The 11,408-nt window shown below is 45.1% G+C and overlaps 1 protein-coding gene across 1 annotated transcript; it reads left to right on the forward strand.

Annotated features, from left to right (window-relative positions):
* The first annotated feature begins 5,321 nt into the window (after positions 1-5,321).
* On the forward strand, positions 5,322-6,513 carry GPR119 (G protein-coupled receptor 119). Its single transcript, XM_040999944.1, has one exon. The coding sequence runs from the start codon at positions 5,413-5,415 to the stop codon at positions 6,421-6,423; it is 1,011 nt and encodes a 336-aa protein (XP_040855878.1). The 5' UTR covers positions 5,322-5,412; the 3' UTR covers positions 6,424-6,513.
* The last annotated feature ends 4,895 nt before the right edge of the window (positions 6,514-11,408 follow it).

The following is an 11,408-nucleotide window of genomic DNA, read 5'->3' on the forward strand; positions in this document are numbered from 1 at the left end:
GGAAACTGGTTTTGAAACTCCAGGAATCAGTTTTCAAAGTCTGTACTCTGCATTTTTTTTTTTTTACTTTTTTAGAGATTTTTTAAATTGAAAAGGCAGAAAGACGCAAAAGAGGAGGAGAAAGAGCGAGAGATAAGGAGAGAGAGACAATCTTCCATTCACTGTTTTACTCCCCCCCCTCAAGTGACCACAATGGCCAGAGCTGGGCCAGGTGGCATCCTCTACTGCTCTCCCAGGTCATAAGCAGGGAACTGGATCAGAAGTGGAACAGCCAGGACTAGAACTGGCACTCATGTGAGATGCCATTGCTTGGCCTACTATGCCATAGGGCTAGCGACTACTTTTCTTTTTTTAAGATTTATTTTTCTTTTATTTGAAAAGCAGAGTTGTAGAAAGAGAGAGAATGTGCACATGTGCTTCATCCTTTGATTCACTCCCTAAGTGGCTTCCATGACTGGGACTGGGCCAGGCCATAAGCAAGGAGCAGGATCAAAATTAGAGCGGCCAGGGTTCGAACCATGGAAATGCCAATGCTGCGGGTAGTGGCTTAACCCATTATACCACAATGCCTGCCCTTGTTCTCACTTTTCTAAGCCAGACTTTTCCTGAATTATCTTATCTTCTGAGGCAGATCAAAGGAAGGAATATTGTGCTTGAGTGGGGGCGGGTGGTGGAGAAGCCAATTTTCAAGATTACTGGTTGAAATGGCCACCCGAGAGTAGGGGACAGTCTGCACCTGAGGGGAAGAAGTATGTGGGCCACAGAGCAGCCACAACACTGAAACACAGCACTCTAAAGACAGAGCAGGTAGGTGATCAGAGTGACAACCTGAGGGACAATGCGAAGCCCTTAGGGACAGAGCATGGGGCGGAGGGGCAGTCACAGTGACCTGGCATGAAGGCTGGCAGCATCATTCTTGGGTGTGGTGGGGGCTGGTATCCCAGACACAGCTACTAAAGCTGTCAGCCGATACCACTACATGGTAATTCTGTATAATCAGCAACTTACACCCCAGAGAAACCAGATGGAGAGTGGGAAGAGCATAGCCACTGGGGCTTGAGGCATCTGCTTTCTTTTTAAAAAGTTATAGTTTTATTTGAAAAGCAGAGTCATAGACACAGAAAGAAAGATCTCCCATCTGCTGGCTCACTCCCCAAATGTCCACAACAGCTGGAGCTGTGCTGATCCAAAGCCATGAGCCAGGAGCTGCTTCTGAGTTTCCCCATGGATGTAGGGCTCCAAGCACTCAGGTCATCCTCTGCTGCTTTACCAGGCCATTAGCAGGGAGCTGAATCATAGGTGGAGCAATGGAGACATAAACTGGCACCCTTATGAGATGCTGGCACTGCCATCAGCAGATTAACATGCTACACCACTACACCGGCCCCCGAGACACTTGCTTTCAAATGCCAGTTTCACCACATGTGAGCTATGGAATCTTAGGCAATTTAACCCATTTCAATACATTTTTTTGTGTGGTAGGCTTCCCAAATCATCAAATGGTGACAAAATCCCAGGGATATTATGAGCATAAGTACTACCAACTCTGAGGGCACTTCAAAAAGTTTTGGCAAATACCATTAAAAGGTAAGTTTATTTTGGTGCAAAAAAAAAAAATTGAAATCCAAGCATATGAGGCATCCTCAAAGACTTCATGGAAATGCATGTTATAAAATAAAAACATAAACTTGAACATATGTTGTCTTTATTTTGCCAAAATAAACTGATATTCTAAGTCTCATTCTGCCATGAGCTTCAGAAAACACCCTCACATTAATAATAGTTACCCTCTGCTAAGGTTCCAAATACTCCTCTTCTGCAACCAAAGCCATTTTCCTTATAATCAGACCAGCTCCTCCTCAGGTAAATGCTGGCAGCAGCTGTCTGAGAGTTGAAGAGCTGCTCCCTGAAAATGTATATTAGAAAAGTCCCCCAAATGCAAGCTGTCGTTAAGAATGCCGCACAAGGGGCCAGGGCCATGGTTTAACAAGTTCAACTTCTACCTGTGGCTCTGGTATCACACATGAGCAGCAGCTCACGTTCCAGTTGCTAGAGTTCAGATCTGCCTCCCTGCTAATGGCCTGGGAAGGCAGCAGAGGACGGCTGAAGTCCTTGCGCCCCTGCACACATGTGGGAGACACAGAGCAAGCTTCTGGTTCCTGGCTTCAGACTGGTCCAGCTCCAGCCTCTGTGGCCACTGGAGGAGTGAACCTCTCTGTACATCTACATTTCAAATAAAAAGGTGTCTTTAACAACAAAAAGAATATTTGTTGAAAAACATTTGCAATGAAAGAAAAGCAAGAAACACTTTTGAATATGTCTTTTCTCTCATCACCACCCCACTCCAATCTATTAAACATGAACACTGAGCAAATCCTGTTACCCAACTTCTTCTCTGCGGGGATTTAAGGTAGAATTTTGACATCCTAGCCCTAGTGATGGAAATGGTAGCCGGAAGATTCTGAGTGGCAAATGAAAACAAGATCTCCACATTCACCACGCTGACCTGAAGCTGCCCCGTACCACAACTTCATGCAGAACAATCCAGAAACACAGCAGAAAAAAAAAAAATCTTTCCCTTCACACACCCTTTCTATTTAACTAGCCAGACAGCAGGAGAGCTTTCTGCCTGCACAGTGCCCTCTGCTGGACTTCTTGGCTACTGGCATTTTGGTTTCTGAAGACCAGGAAGCAACGCTGCTCTTTTTCAGGTGAGCAGACACCTGCAGTCTAACATTTCTTGAGCAGTAGCCGCTGCCAAGCAGAGATATAATTAAAATTCAGTTTTTGAGTAATTTCCTCCTGTGAACCTTTCAACCCCGTGTATTAGTTTCCTATTGCTGTTAAAGCAAATTGCCACAAAATTAGTGGCTTAAAGCAGCGCAACTCTCTATTCCAATTGTCGAAGTCAAAAGTCAAAAATCAGCTTCACTGAGCTAGCGTGTTATCAGGGTTGATTTCTTCTGGGACCCCTAAGAAGGGATTTTCCCCGCCTCTTGCCCCATGATTCCTTCCTCACAGCACTCCAATCTCTGGCTTCTGTTGCCCCCCTTCCCGCCACACACACACACACACACACACACACACACACACACACACGATGCACTGATATTCCAACTCTCTCCTACACAGACCCTAGTCATTATATAACTGGGTCTACCTGGAAAAATCAAGGCCAAGCTCTCCACACGAAATTCTTAATTCAATCCTTCTGCAAAGTAGTTTTGGTATGCAAAGAAACACAATGATTCAGTTTCCTATAAATGTGCGCAGGAAGGCAAGGGGGATAGCCTAAGTACTTGAACTTCTGCCACCCATGTGGGAGACCCAGATGGAGTTCCACACTCCTGGTTTTGACTTGGCCAAGCCCCAGCCGTTGTGACCATTTGGGGACTGAACTAGTAGATGGAGATCTCTCTGTCTCTGTTCCTTTCTTTCGCTTTCTCATTCTTCCCTTCTCAGTTTCTTTCTGTAACTGCCTTTTCAATAAATAAATCTAGAAAGAAAGAAAATTACACTAGAGCAGTGGCTCTCCTAAGTGTGATTCCTGAGCCAGCATCTGGAAACTTGTTAAACATTCAGATTTTCAAACCCAACCGGATCCTACTGAATCAAACCCTGTGGGTACAGGCAAGAATCTGGGCTTTGGGGCCGACACTGTGGCATAGTCGATGAAGCCTCTGATAAGCATCTCATATGTTTAAAAATCTCCTCAGTCCCCTGATTTTTGAGAGAGAGAGAGAGAGAAGCAGAAGAAGAAGGAGGAGGAGGAGGAGAACGAGAAGAAAGGAGACGAGAGGAGCGGAGAGGAAAGGAGAGGAGAGGAGAGGAGAGGAGAGGAGAGGAGAGAAGCATGAAGGAAGGATAGACAATCTGGATTCTAACAACCCCTCTCTGATACTATTCTCAGGATTGAACAAGGGCTTATAAAAGGCCAAACAACAAAAGCAGTTTGGATATGCAGTATATAACACTACTAGCTTCTAAGCAATTGAATTCAGTCTCCTGATGCATGTACCAAACAGCAAGAACTGTTCTCGGACTGACAAGCAGAATCCCGAATCCCAGGGCCCCAGCTTTCCCGAGGCTCCGGAAGAGGGGCATCTGTCTGCTGACAGCCCTCTCAGGCTGTCAAAACAACCTGACATCCAATATTTGCCTTGCCTCTCCACTCCCTTGCTTAAAACACTAACCTTTCCCAGTTGTGCTCTCACCTTAACTGAGTAAATAAGCTTCAATCCACTCTTCTCCCCAACCCTCTCTTCTTGGTATCCAAGAGGAGAGTAGGAGGCAAAAGGTTAGTTAGTTCTAATGTACCTGAGTAAATGGTTATACAACCCAGAATAGCAGTGCCTTCCTGAGCCCATCGCATCCTGCTCCAGCGACACTGCCTACCCTTGACCCAACCCTGCAAAATGGAAAATTCCACAGCCAAACATCAAGAGAGACATTTTCCTGAATGGAGTCCACCTCCGCTTTCCCTGCCTGCCCCCGGAGATAACCTCCGACATACAAGATCATGAACAACAAGCGTGGCAGCTGCTACCAGCTGAGCAGACAAAGTTCACCAGGAGTACACTCAAGGGAGAGCAGCATTAGCCTGGACCAGGCTCTATGCGAAAGTGAATGACAAGAACAAGTTCTGCGGTGAGCCGAGTGGCAGCTATGAACAATTTTATGTTCAAAGACTGGGAAATCCTGTTTGAATTAGAATGTCAGCTTCCAGAAAGCAAGATGTGGGAAACAGCTTCTGTGTGTGGCTTCATCCCCGAACGTGTGCTCCTCTGCCCTCCTCATTGCAACCGCTGATGATCATCTTGCTTGATTAAAAGCAATCATAATAGTCACGGAGAGTGATTTGATAAGTAAGTATTGACTTCTCCCAAAGTGACGCAGGCTTAGGATGAAAAGTGGAAATTGAACATCAAACCTGGCAGGGAGGGGGGCAGAGAAAAAGCATGATCAGAGTGTCAATTACATCTTCTATCAGACAGGATACCTTGAAGATCCTCCCCTCCCCACCCCATGCCTCCAAACAAAATCTCTGAGGCATCAACGAGAAGAGAGGGCCTGGTGAGACACCAGGTACTTGGGAGTTGTCTAGTAACTCGCAGGTTGGCAGGGGAGGGACTAGCTCAGAATTGGGATCAGCCGCAGTTCTGCTTGTGGACTGCTGCCTGGAGAGTTGCAGTTGCAGTGGCCGGAGGCTCGGGACTGCACAAGAGAAGGAGGACCTCTTCAGGACCCACAGGATCCCTAAGATGGCCAGCTGCCAGCCTGGATGGCCATCAGTGGCCGGAATCACGCTGTAGCTCTGAACCCGCAGCTCCTCCTCCTCTGGCCCCTGCATTGGAGAAATTGGGCTGGAAAATCAGCATGATCTGGTAAGTGGAAGCCCCGCTGCTTCAAGACATGGAGGCCTCTTTCTCGTTTGGAGTGATACTTGCTGTGCTGGCCTCCCTCATCATTGCTGCTAACGCACTAGTGGCCCTGGCTGTGCTGTTGTTGATCCACAGGAGCGACGGTGTAGGTCTCTGTTTCACCTTGAATCTGGCTGTGGCTGACGCCTTGATTGGTGTAGCCATCTCTGGCCTGGTCTCTGACCAAGTCTCCAACTCTGCTCAGCCCACACAGAAGACCCTGTGCAGTCTTCGGATGGCATTTGTGACTTCCTCTGCAGCTGCCTCTGTCCTCACGGTCATGCTGATCGCCTTTGACAGGTACCTTGCCATCAGGCAGCCCCTCCGCTACTTCCGGATCATGAGTGGGCTCGTGGCTGGAGCATGCATTGCCGGGCTGTGGTTGTTGTCTTACTTCATTGGTTTCCTCCCACTCGGAGTCCCCATCTTCCAGCAGACCGTCTACCAGGGACCCTGCAGCTTCTTTGCCGTGTTCCACCCTCGCTTCGTGCTGACCCTCTTCTGCGTTGGCTTCTTCCCAGCCCAGTTCCTCTTTGTCTTCTTCTACTGTGACATGCTCAAGATTGCCTCCATGCACAGTCAGCAGATCCGAAAGATGGAGCACGCAGGAGCCGTGGCTGGAGCTTGCCGGCCTCCACGGACTCTCAGCGACTTCAAGGCTGTCCGCACCGTGTCTGTGCTCATTGGAAGCTTCACTTTGTCTTGGGCTCCCTTCTTTATCACTGGCATTGTGCAGGTGGCCTGCCAGGAGTGCCAGCTCTACGTCGTGTTGGAACGGTACCTGTGGTTGCTTGGGGTGGGCAACTCCCTGCTCAACCCACTCATCTATGCCTATTGGCAGAAGGAGGTACGACAGCAGCTCTATCAGATGGCCTTGGGAGTGAAGAAGGGGCTCACTGCAGTGTTCTTCCTCTTACTCTCGGCCAAGCATGGAGGCCCAGAGAGGCCCAGAGAACGTTCTTGTCGCATTGTCACTATCTCCCACTGCGAGCTCAATGGCTAAGATGGTAAGGGCCTAGAAATCTCCAAGTGCCTTTCCCTTGTCCCCTCTGGGCCTTAACTAGATCAGATGGACCTGGGGAAATGAAAGAACACTTGCTTCATGCAGTGGACCAGGCTGAGGGGCAGCTGAGGCACGATGCATTTTTGCACCACAAATTTCCCCAGTGCAGATCTCCACTGCTCCCTCTCCTTTTTGCAATGGCCTTGTGTCTCCTGTACAGGCACACTTATTTAAATCAGGAAATGCATTGCCAAAAATAGATGTTTATAGTCCAAATCCAGATGATATAATTGTAGTATGTAGTCTATATAAAATTATTAAGTGTTATTCATGCCAGGTCTTTGAGAGCTGATGTATATTTTACCCTTACAGAACATTTGAATTCAAACTAACTATATTTAAAATGCTTAATAGCCACTAGGGGCTATTGGCTATGTAGCTAGCGGTTACCTTATTGAACAGTGCAGCACTAGAGAAGTAAAGCTGTCGCCTTAACTGTTTATTATTATGATTTACTCAAGTAAATGTTGTGGCAAAAGCAAAGGGCCCTCCCTAATGTAAATTGGAAATTTTATATAGTGAGTTTGCATATAACACTAGAATATGAATTAGTATCTAATGTGTATTTTCCTAAAAACAGGGCTTCTTGTTGTTCTTTTTTTTTTTTTTAAAGATTTATCTTATTTACTTGAAAGTCAAAGTTACAGTCAGAGCCGGGGCTGGGCCAGGCCAAAGCCAGGAGTCAGGAGCTTCTCCCAGATTTCCCATGTGGGTAGCAGTGGCCCAAACACTTGGGTCATCTTTGACTGCTTTTCCCAGGCCATTAGTGAGCTAGGTTGGAAATGGAGCAACCAGAACTCGAATCATTGTTCATATGGGATGCCAGGCTCACAGAGTAGCTACTTTGCCCACTACATCACAATGCCAACCCTCAAAAATAGGGTTTCTTTAAGAAATTGCCTGCCTTGTGGTAATTTCTATTATGCCTCCTGGTGCTTCTTCTCCTCAGTCACCACATACGTCACTTGCAGCTACTTGCTGATGACAATGAAACATGGATTCTGAGATAATGGAGGAAATAAAGAGGGAAAAAAGGTAGGTGCCACAACAGGTGCTGCCAAGCACTCCAGACTGGACCCTCTTGGCCCCTCAGACTTAGACCTTCTTTCATTTACTCCTAAATTTGCATTTTCCTGAGAGGCTCAGTTGCACAAGAAGAGGGCACCCAGGTGGCACATGGGACCAACTGCAGAGCAGGTGCCTCATCCTCCTTTCCATGGGGTACAGAAAATGACAATGTTGACAGCTAAAAATTATGCGCAGCTTCCCTGTACAGCCCTGGTGGCAAGAATTCAAAAATAGAAGGGGGAAAGATACTCAGGAACTAAGCCCTGCATTTGTGAGCTCCCTTGTAGCTCCCGGCTCAACCTTCTGGTCTCTGTAGCCGAGTCCTATAGCGTTTGGCTCTCAAGGCCCGAAAGATTACCTCCCCAGAAAGTTTCTGAGTTAGTAATAAAAAAGGACACGAAAAAACCAAACCAGTGTGGATACGTGGGTCTGCGATTTGGTGCTGAAACCGCCTTGAAAGGCTAATCCCTCAACCTCTACAATGATGGTACCAGGATGCATTTGAGTTTAATGTGTAATGGTTAATTCCAAGAGGTCCCTGCAAATTTTCATTCAAATCTCAAATTTTAATGTTCCAAACCTGGAGGGAATCCAGCCACCTTCCTCTCAAAACAATAGCAGCACACACGAATTTTTGCACTTGAATTTGTTCAACTCCTTTTGAAGCTTAGATTAGCCTCCAGCTTTTCTTAAGCAATCGTTCAGAGAATAGTGGTTATCCCTCTGCATTTCTTGACTCTTGAAAATTGCCTTCTCCTCGTCTTCACCTTCTATCTTCAGCCCAAATGGCCTGCTTCTCACTGATCTCTTCTACTGCACCTGTTCTTATGATTCTGGCCTACAGGCGGAGTACAGTTGCTCTCATCACAGCAAGCCTTATGTTCTTACAACGGAAGAATGTGTCAGTTCTTCAATGCATGATGGAACCCAAGATGTCTTGAAGGGCTGAGCCTCCAGCAAGGAACAATCATGTGAGAAATATAAGGCATGTTTTTGGATTGGCTTACAAGTTACTGGGAACTAAGTAAAATACAAAAAATTGAAAGCAGGCTCAAATCAACACCCTCCATATTAGTTATTCAAAGCTTGAATCCTGGTCTTGTTGCAAAGACTGGATCTTGGCAAGGTAATATAAGCAAAATGGGATGGAAACTAGTTAGCCTGATTTCAGCATTCCATGTTACAAATGTGTTCCCTATTGTGTGTTTCATGTATATAGTTATTTGTCAAAAATAAAAATTGGCATCTGTTTCCAAGAAAAGTACAGGAGTGAGGTAGGAACAGAGCAGGAGATTAGGTGATCATTGTGTTATTAGGTTCAGTCGGACCGAGAAACCATGCTGTCCCCCCAACATCAGATGCATGGTGGGAAAATCACAGGCAGTGAGTGAACTGGTCCAAGAGATCAGGCTCAAATTATTATTCATGAATTTAAATTCTGAAAGCTAGAATCTTCATTCATTAAACCAAGCTACTAGTGCCTACCTTACATGGTTCGAGTGAGCATTAGCCTCATAAGGATGCTACAGATTAAAATGGCCAGTTGATCTCCTTTAAGGGAGTCCATCATATTCAGATATAATAATCTATAGGACAAGAGCAATTTGGGTGTGAATTCTTCAGGTTGTGAATATAATTTTTCAAAATGAGTAACAAAGAATGTCTCAAGTTGAAAAAGATAGAGTAAACTGACTGCCTTACCAGTATTGAGGCAGAGCAGATAGAAAACAAGGCACTAACATTAGTATCATAGACTTGGTTATAACAGTGACTGAAATTGAGCACATTGCGTTGAATAGGCTGCCAAGAGCAGAAATACAGAATGTCAAGCAAAAGTCTAATGGCTTTCTTTGACACAGGTGGCTTCACAGATAAGAGAGCATACTGGAGAGAAAACATGTAGATTTCACTTATGCATCCTGTGTTGTATCCTGACAGATTTGCAAAGAAGCCAGATTCTGTTTCAGCAATTTGATCGAAGTATCCAAAAGATAATAAGACCTTGTGGGAAACAATTGTAGGTCAATCAGTCCCACATCCTATTTTCATGAAGTGCTTACTCTGAATTTACTACACAAATTGTGACATGACTAAGCCCTATGTGTTATTCCTTGGGGAGCTCAAGTTCTACATCTATCACACCTCTGTTTCATGAGACTACTATTAAGAATAGAGAATACATAACCCTCTATCAAGGAGAGCATTGAATGGTCTCACACGTTTTAGAGACTGGCTGCCCTGAGCTACCAACACTATCCTGCTTTTCCTCATGATCAGTAAGCTCCTCTCTGAGACTGGGTCAGCCAGAGTCTGTCTCCACACACCATCTACCTAGACAGAGCCTGAACTGCTTTGAATAGGAACTGAAGTCATGCCATGGGTTTCATTTTCAATATACTCAGTCACAAGCCAAACTAGTGAAATAGCAGATGCGAGAGACAATGTAAGGACACACACAGAGAATGCCAGCAAATGGGCAACAAGAGTGAACCGTAACTCCTTGTCTACCATCAGCCAGTCAATGTTAGTACTCCTTCAGTACCTTTCATGTCTGAAGACATGCCTACAAATAGTGATTTTAAAAAAAAAAGATTTAGTTTATTTTTACTGGAAAGTCAGATATAGAGAAGAAGATTTTCTGTCCATTAAATGGTGATTTTTAATGAATAAATCTTTGTAACTTTGCAGTCTTATAAACTCGATGATGGCGTTTACAAATGTCCACTGTCACTCATCTATTTGTCCACCCATCTGCATACCTATCTCACAAATGTTTATTGGGAGTTGGGTGATAAACTTGTTCTAGTTTTGCGAGGATTTCTTCTAGAGCTGTATATATTGATGTGCAAATCATGTTTATTAGTCGGAGTTTTAAAGCAACTTATTTGCTTTAGGAGTTTTTGAAAATACAGAAAATCATAAAGGTGCCTACAATGATAGCATCCAGAGATGATCTGTTGTCCTCCTTCATCTTTGCTTTTATTTAATGCTGTGTATTTTTCTGTCATTAAGTCTGCTTCAGAAACATAACTTGTAATTGGTTGTATATGTTTAAGGAAGTGTTACAATTTAGCCATTTCTTATGGCTGTGCTAAAATTTCGATCATTTCCCATTTCTCACTGCTGGAATACCACCATAAATACCCTTGTATATAACTTTCAACATGTCTCTGTTCAGTTCCTTGGGATAAATTCTGCAAAGCAGTATTACTAGATCAAAGGGCATTACGCATTGATAAGAATTTGGATTCCTACTTCCCGCTGGCATTTCCCAGAGTGTAACGTTTCCCTGGGATACCTGCTAAAAGCAATCTTAAGTGAGCCAAAAATGAACAAACCTCACCAACAAATCTCAAAGAAATAGAAACATGCAACTTCCTGGAAACATGAACTATACCAAAAGAGTTCACCAGTTGCTGTTGCTTGTGTTTTAGTTTGCTCATTTTTGTTGTTTTACAAAAGGAAGCCCTTTGACACCCTCTACTCTGCCAGTGCCCCTCTCTGCAGATTAACATCCCACAGCAGTGTGGGAGCCACAGGGCGATTTCAGGGTTTTCCCTATGCAGCTTTCTGAAGCGGCTGCTTCCTACAGCACTATAACATGCTAAGCAGGCAAGCTCACTCAGAATATGGTTCCTCACAGGGCCTGGGACACAATTCTTGCTGCAGTTGAAGCCATGTTCTTGCAGTTGGCTGGGCGCTGTGCTGCCCCTAATGGTTCCCACGTGGCAGGGTAAAGTGCATGAGCACTTAAAGTGTAGCTACCCAGCCAAATGTTCACCATAATCACCCACTGGTCCAAGCACTCTCTCATGAGGAGTCCTAGAAACCACCAATGCCGTGCGGAGGCCCTCAGA

Source organism: Ochotona curzoniae, unplaced genomic scaffold (genome assembly GCF_017591425.1).
Source record: "Ochotona curzoniae isolate NIBS_2020 unplaced genomic scaffold, NIBS_Ocur_1.0 scaffold_1852, whole genome shotgun sequence".
NCBI lineage: Eukaryota > Metazoa > Chordata > Mammalia > Lagomorpha > Ochotonidae > Ochotona > Ochotona curzoniae.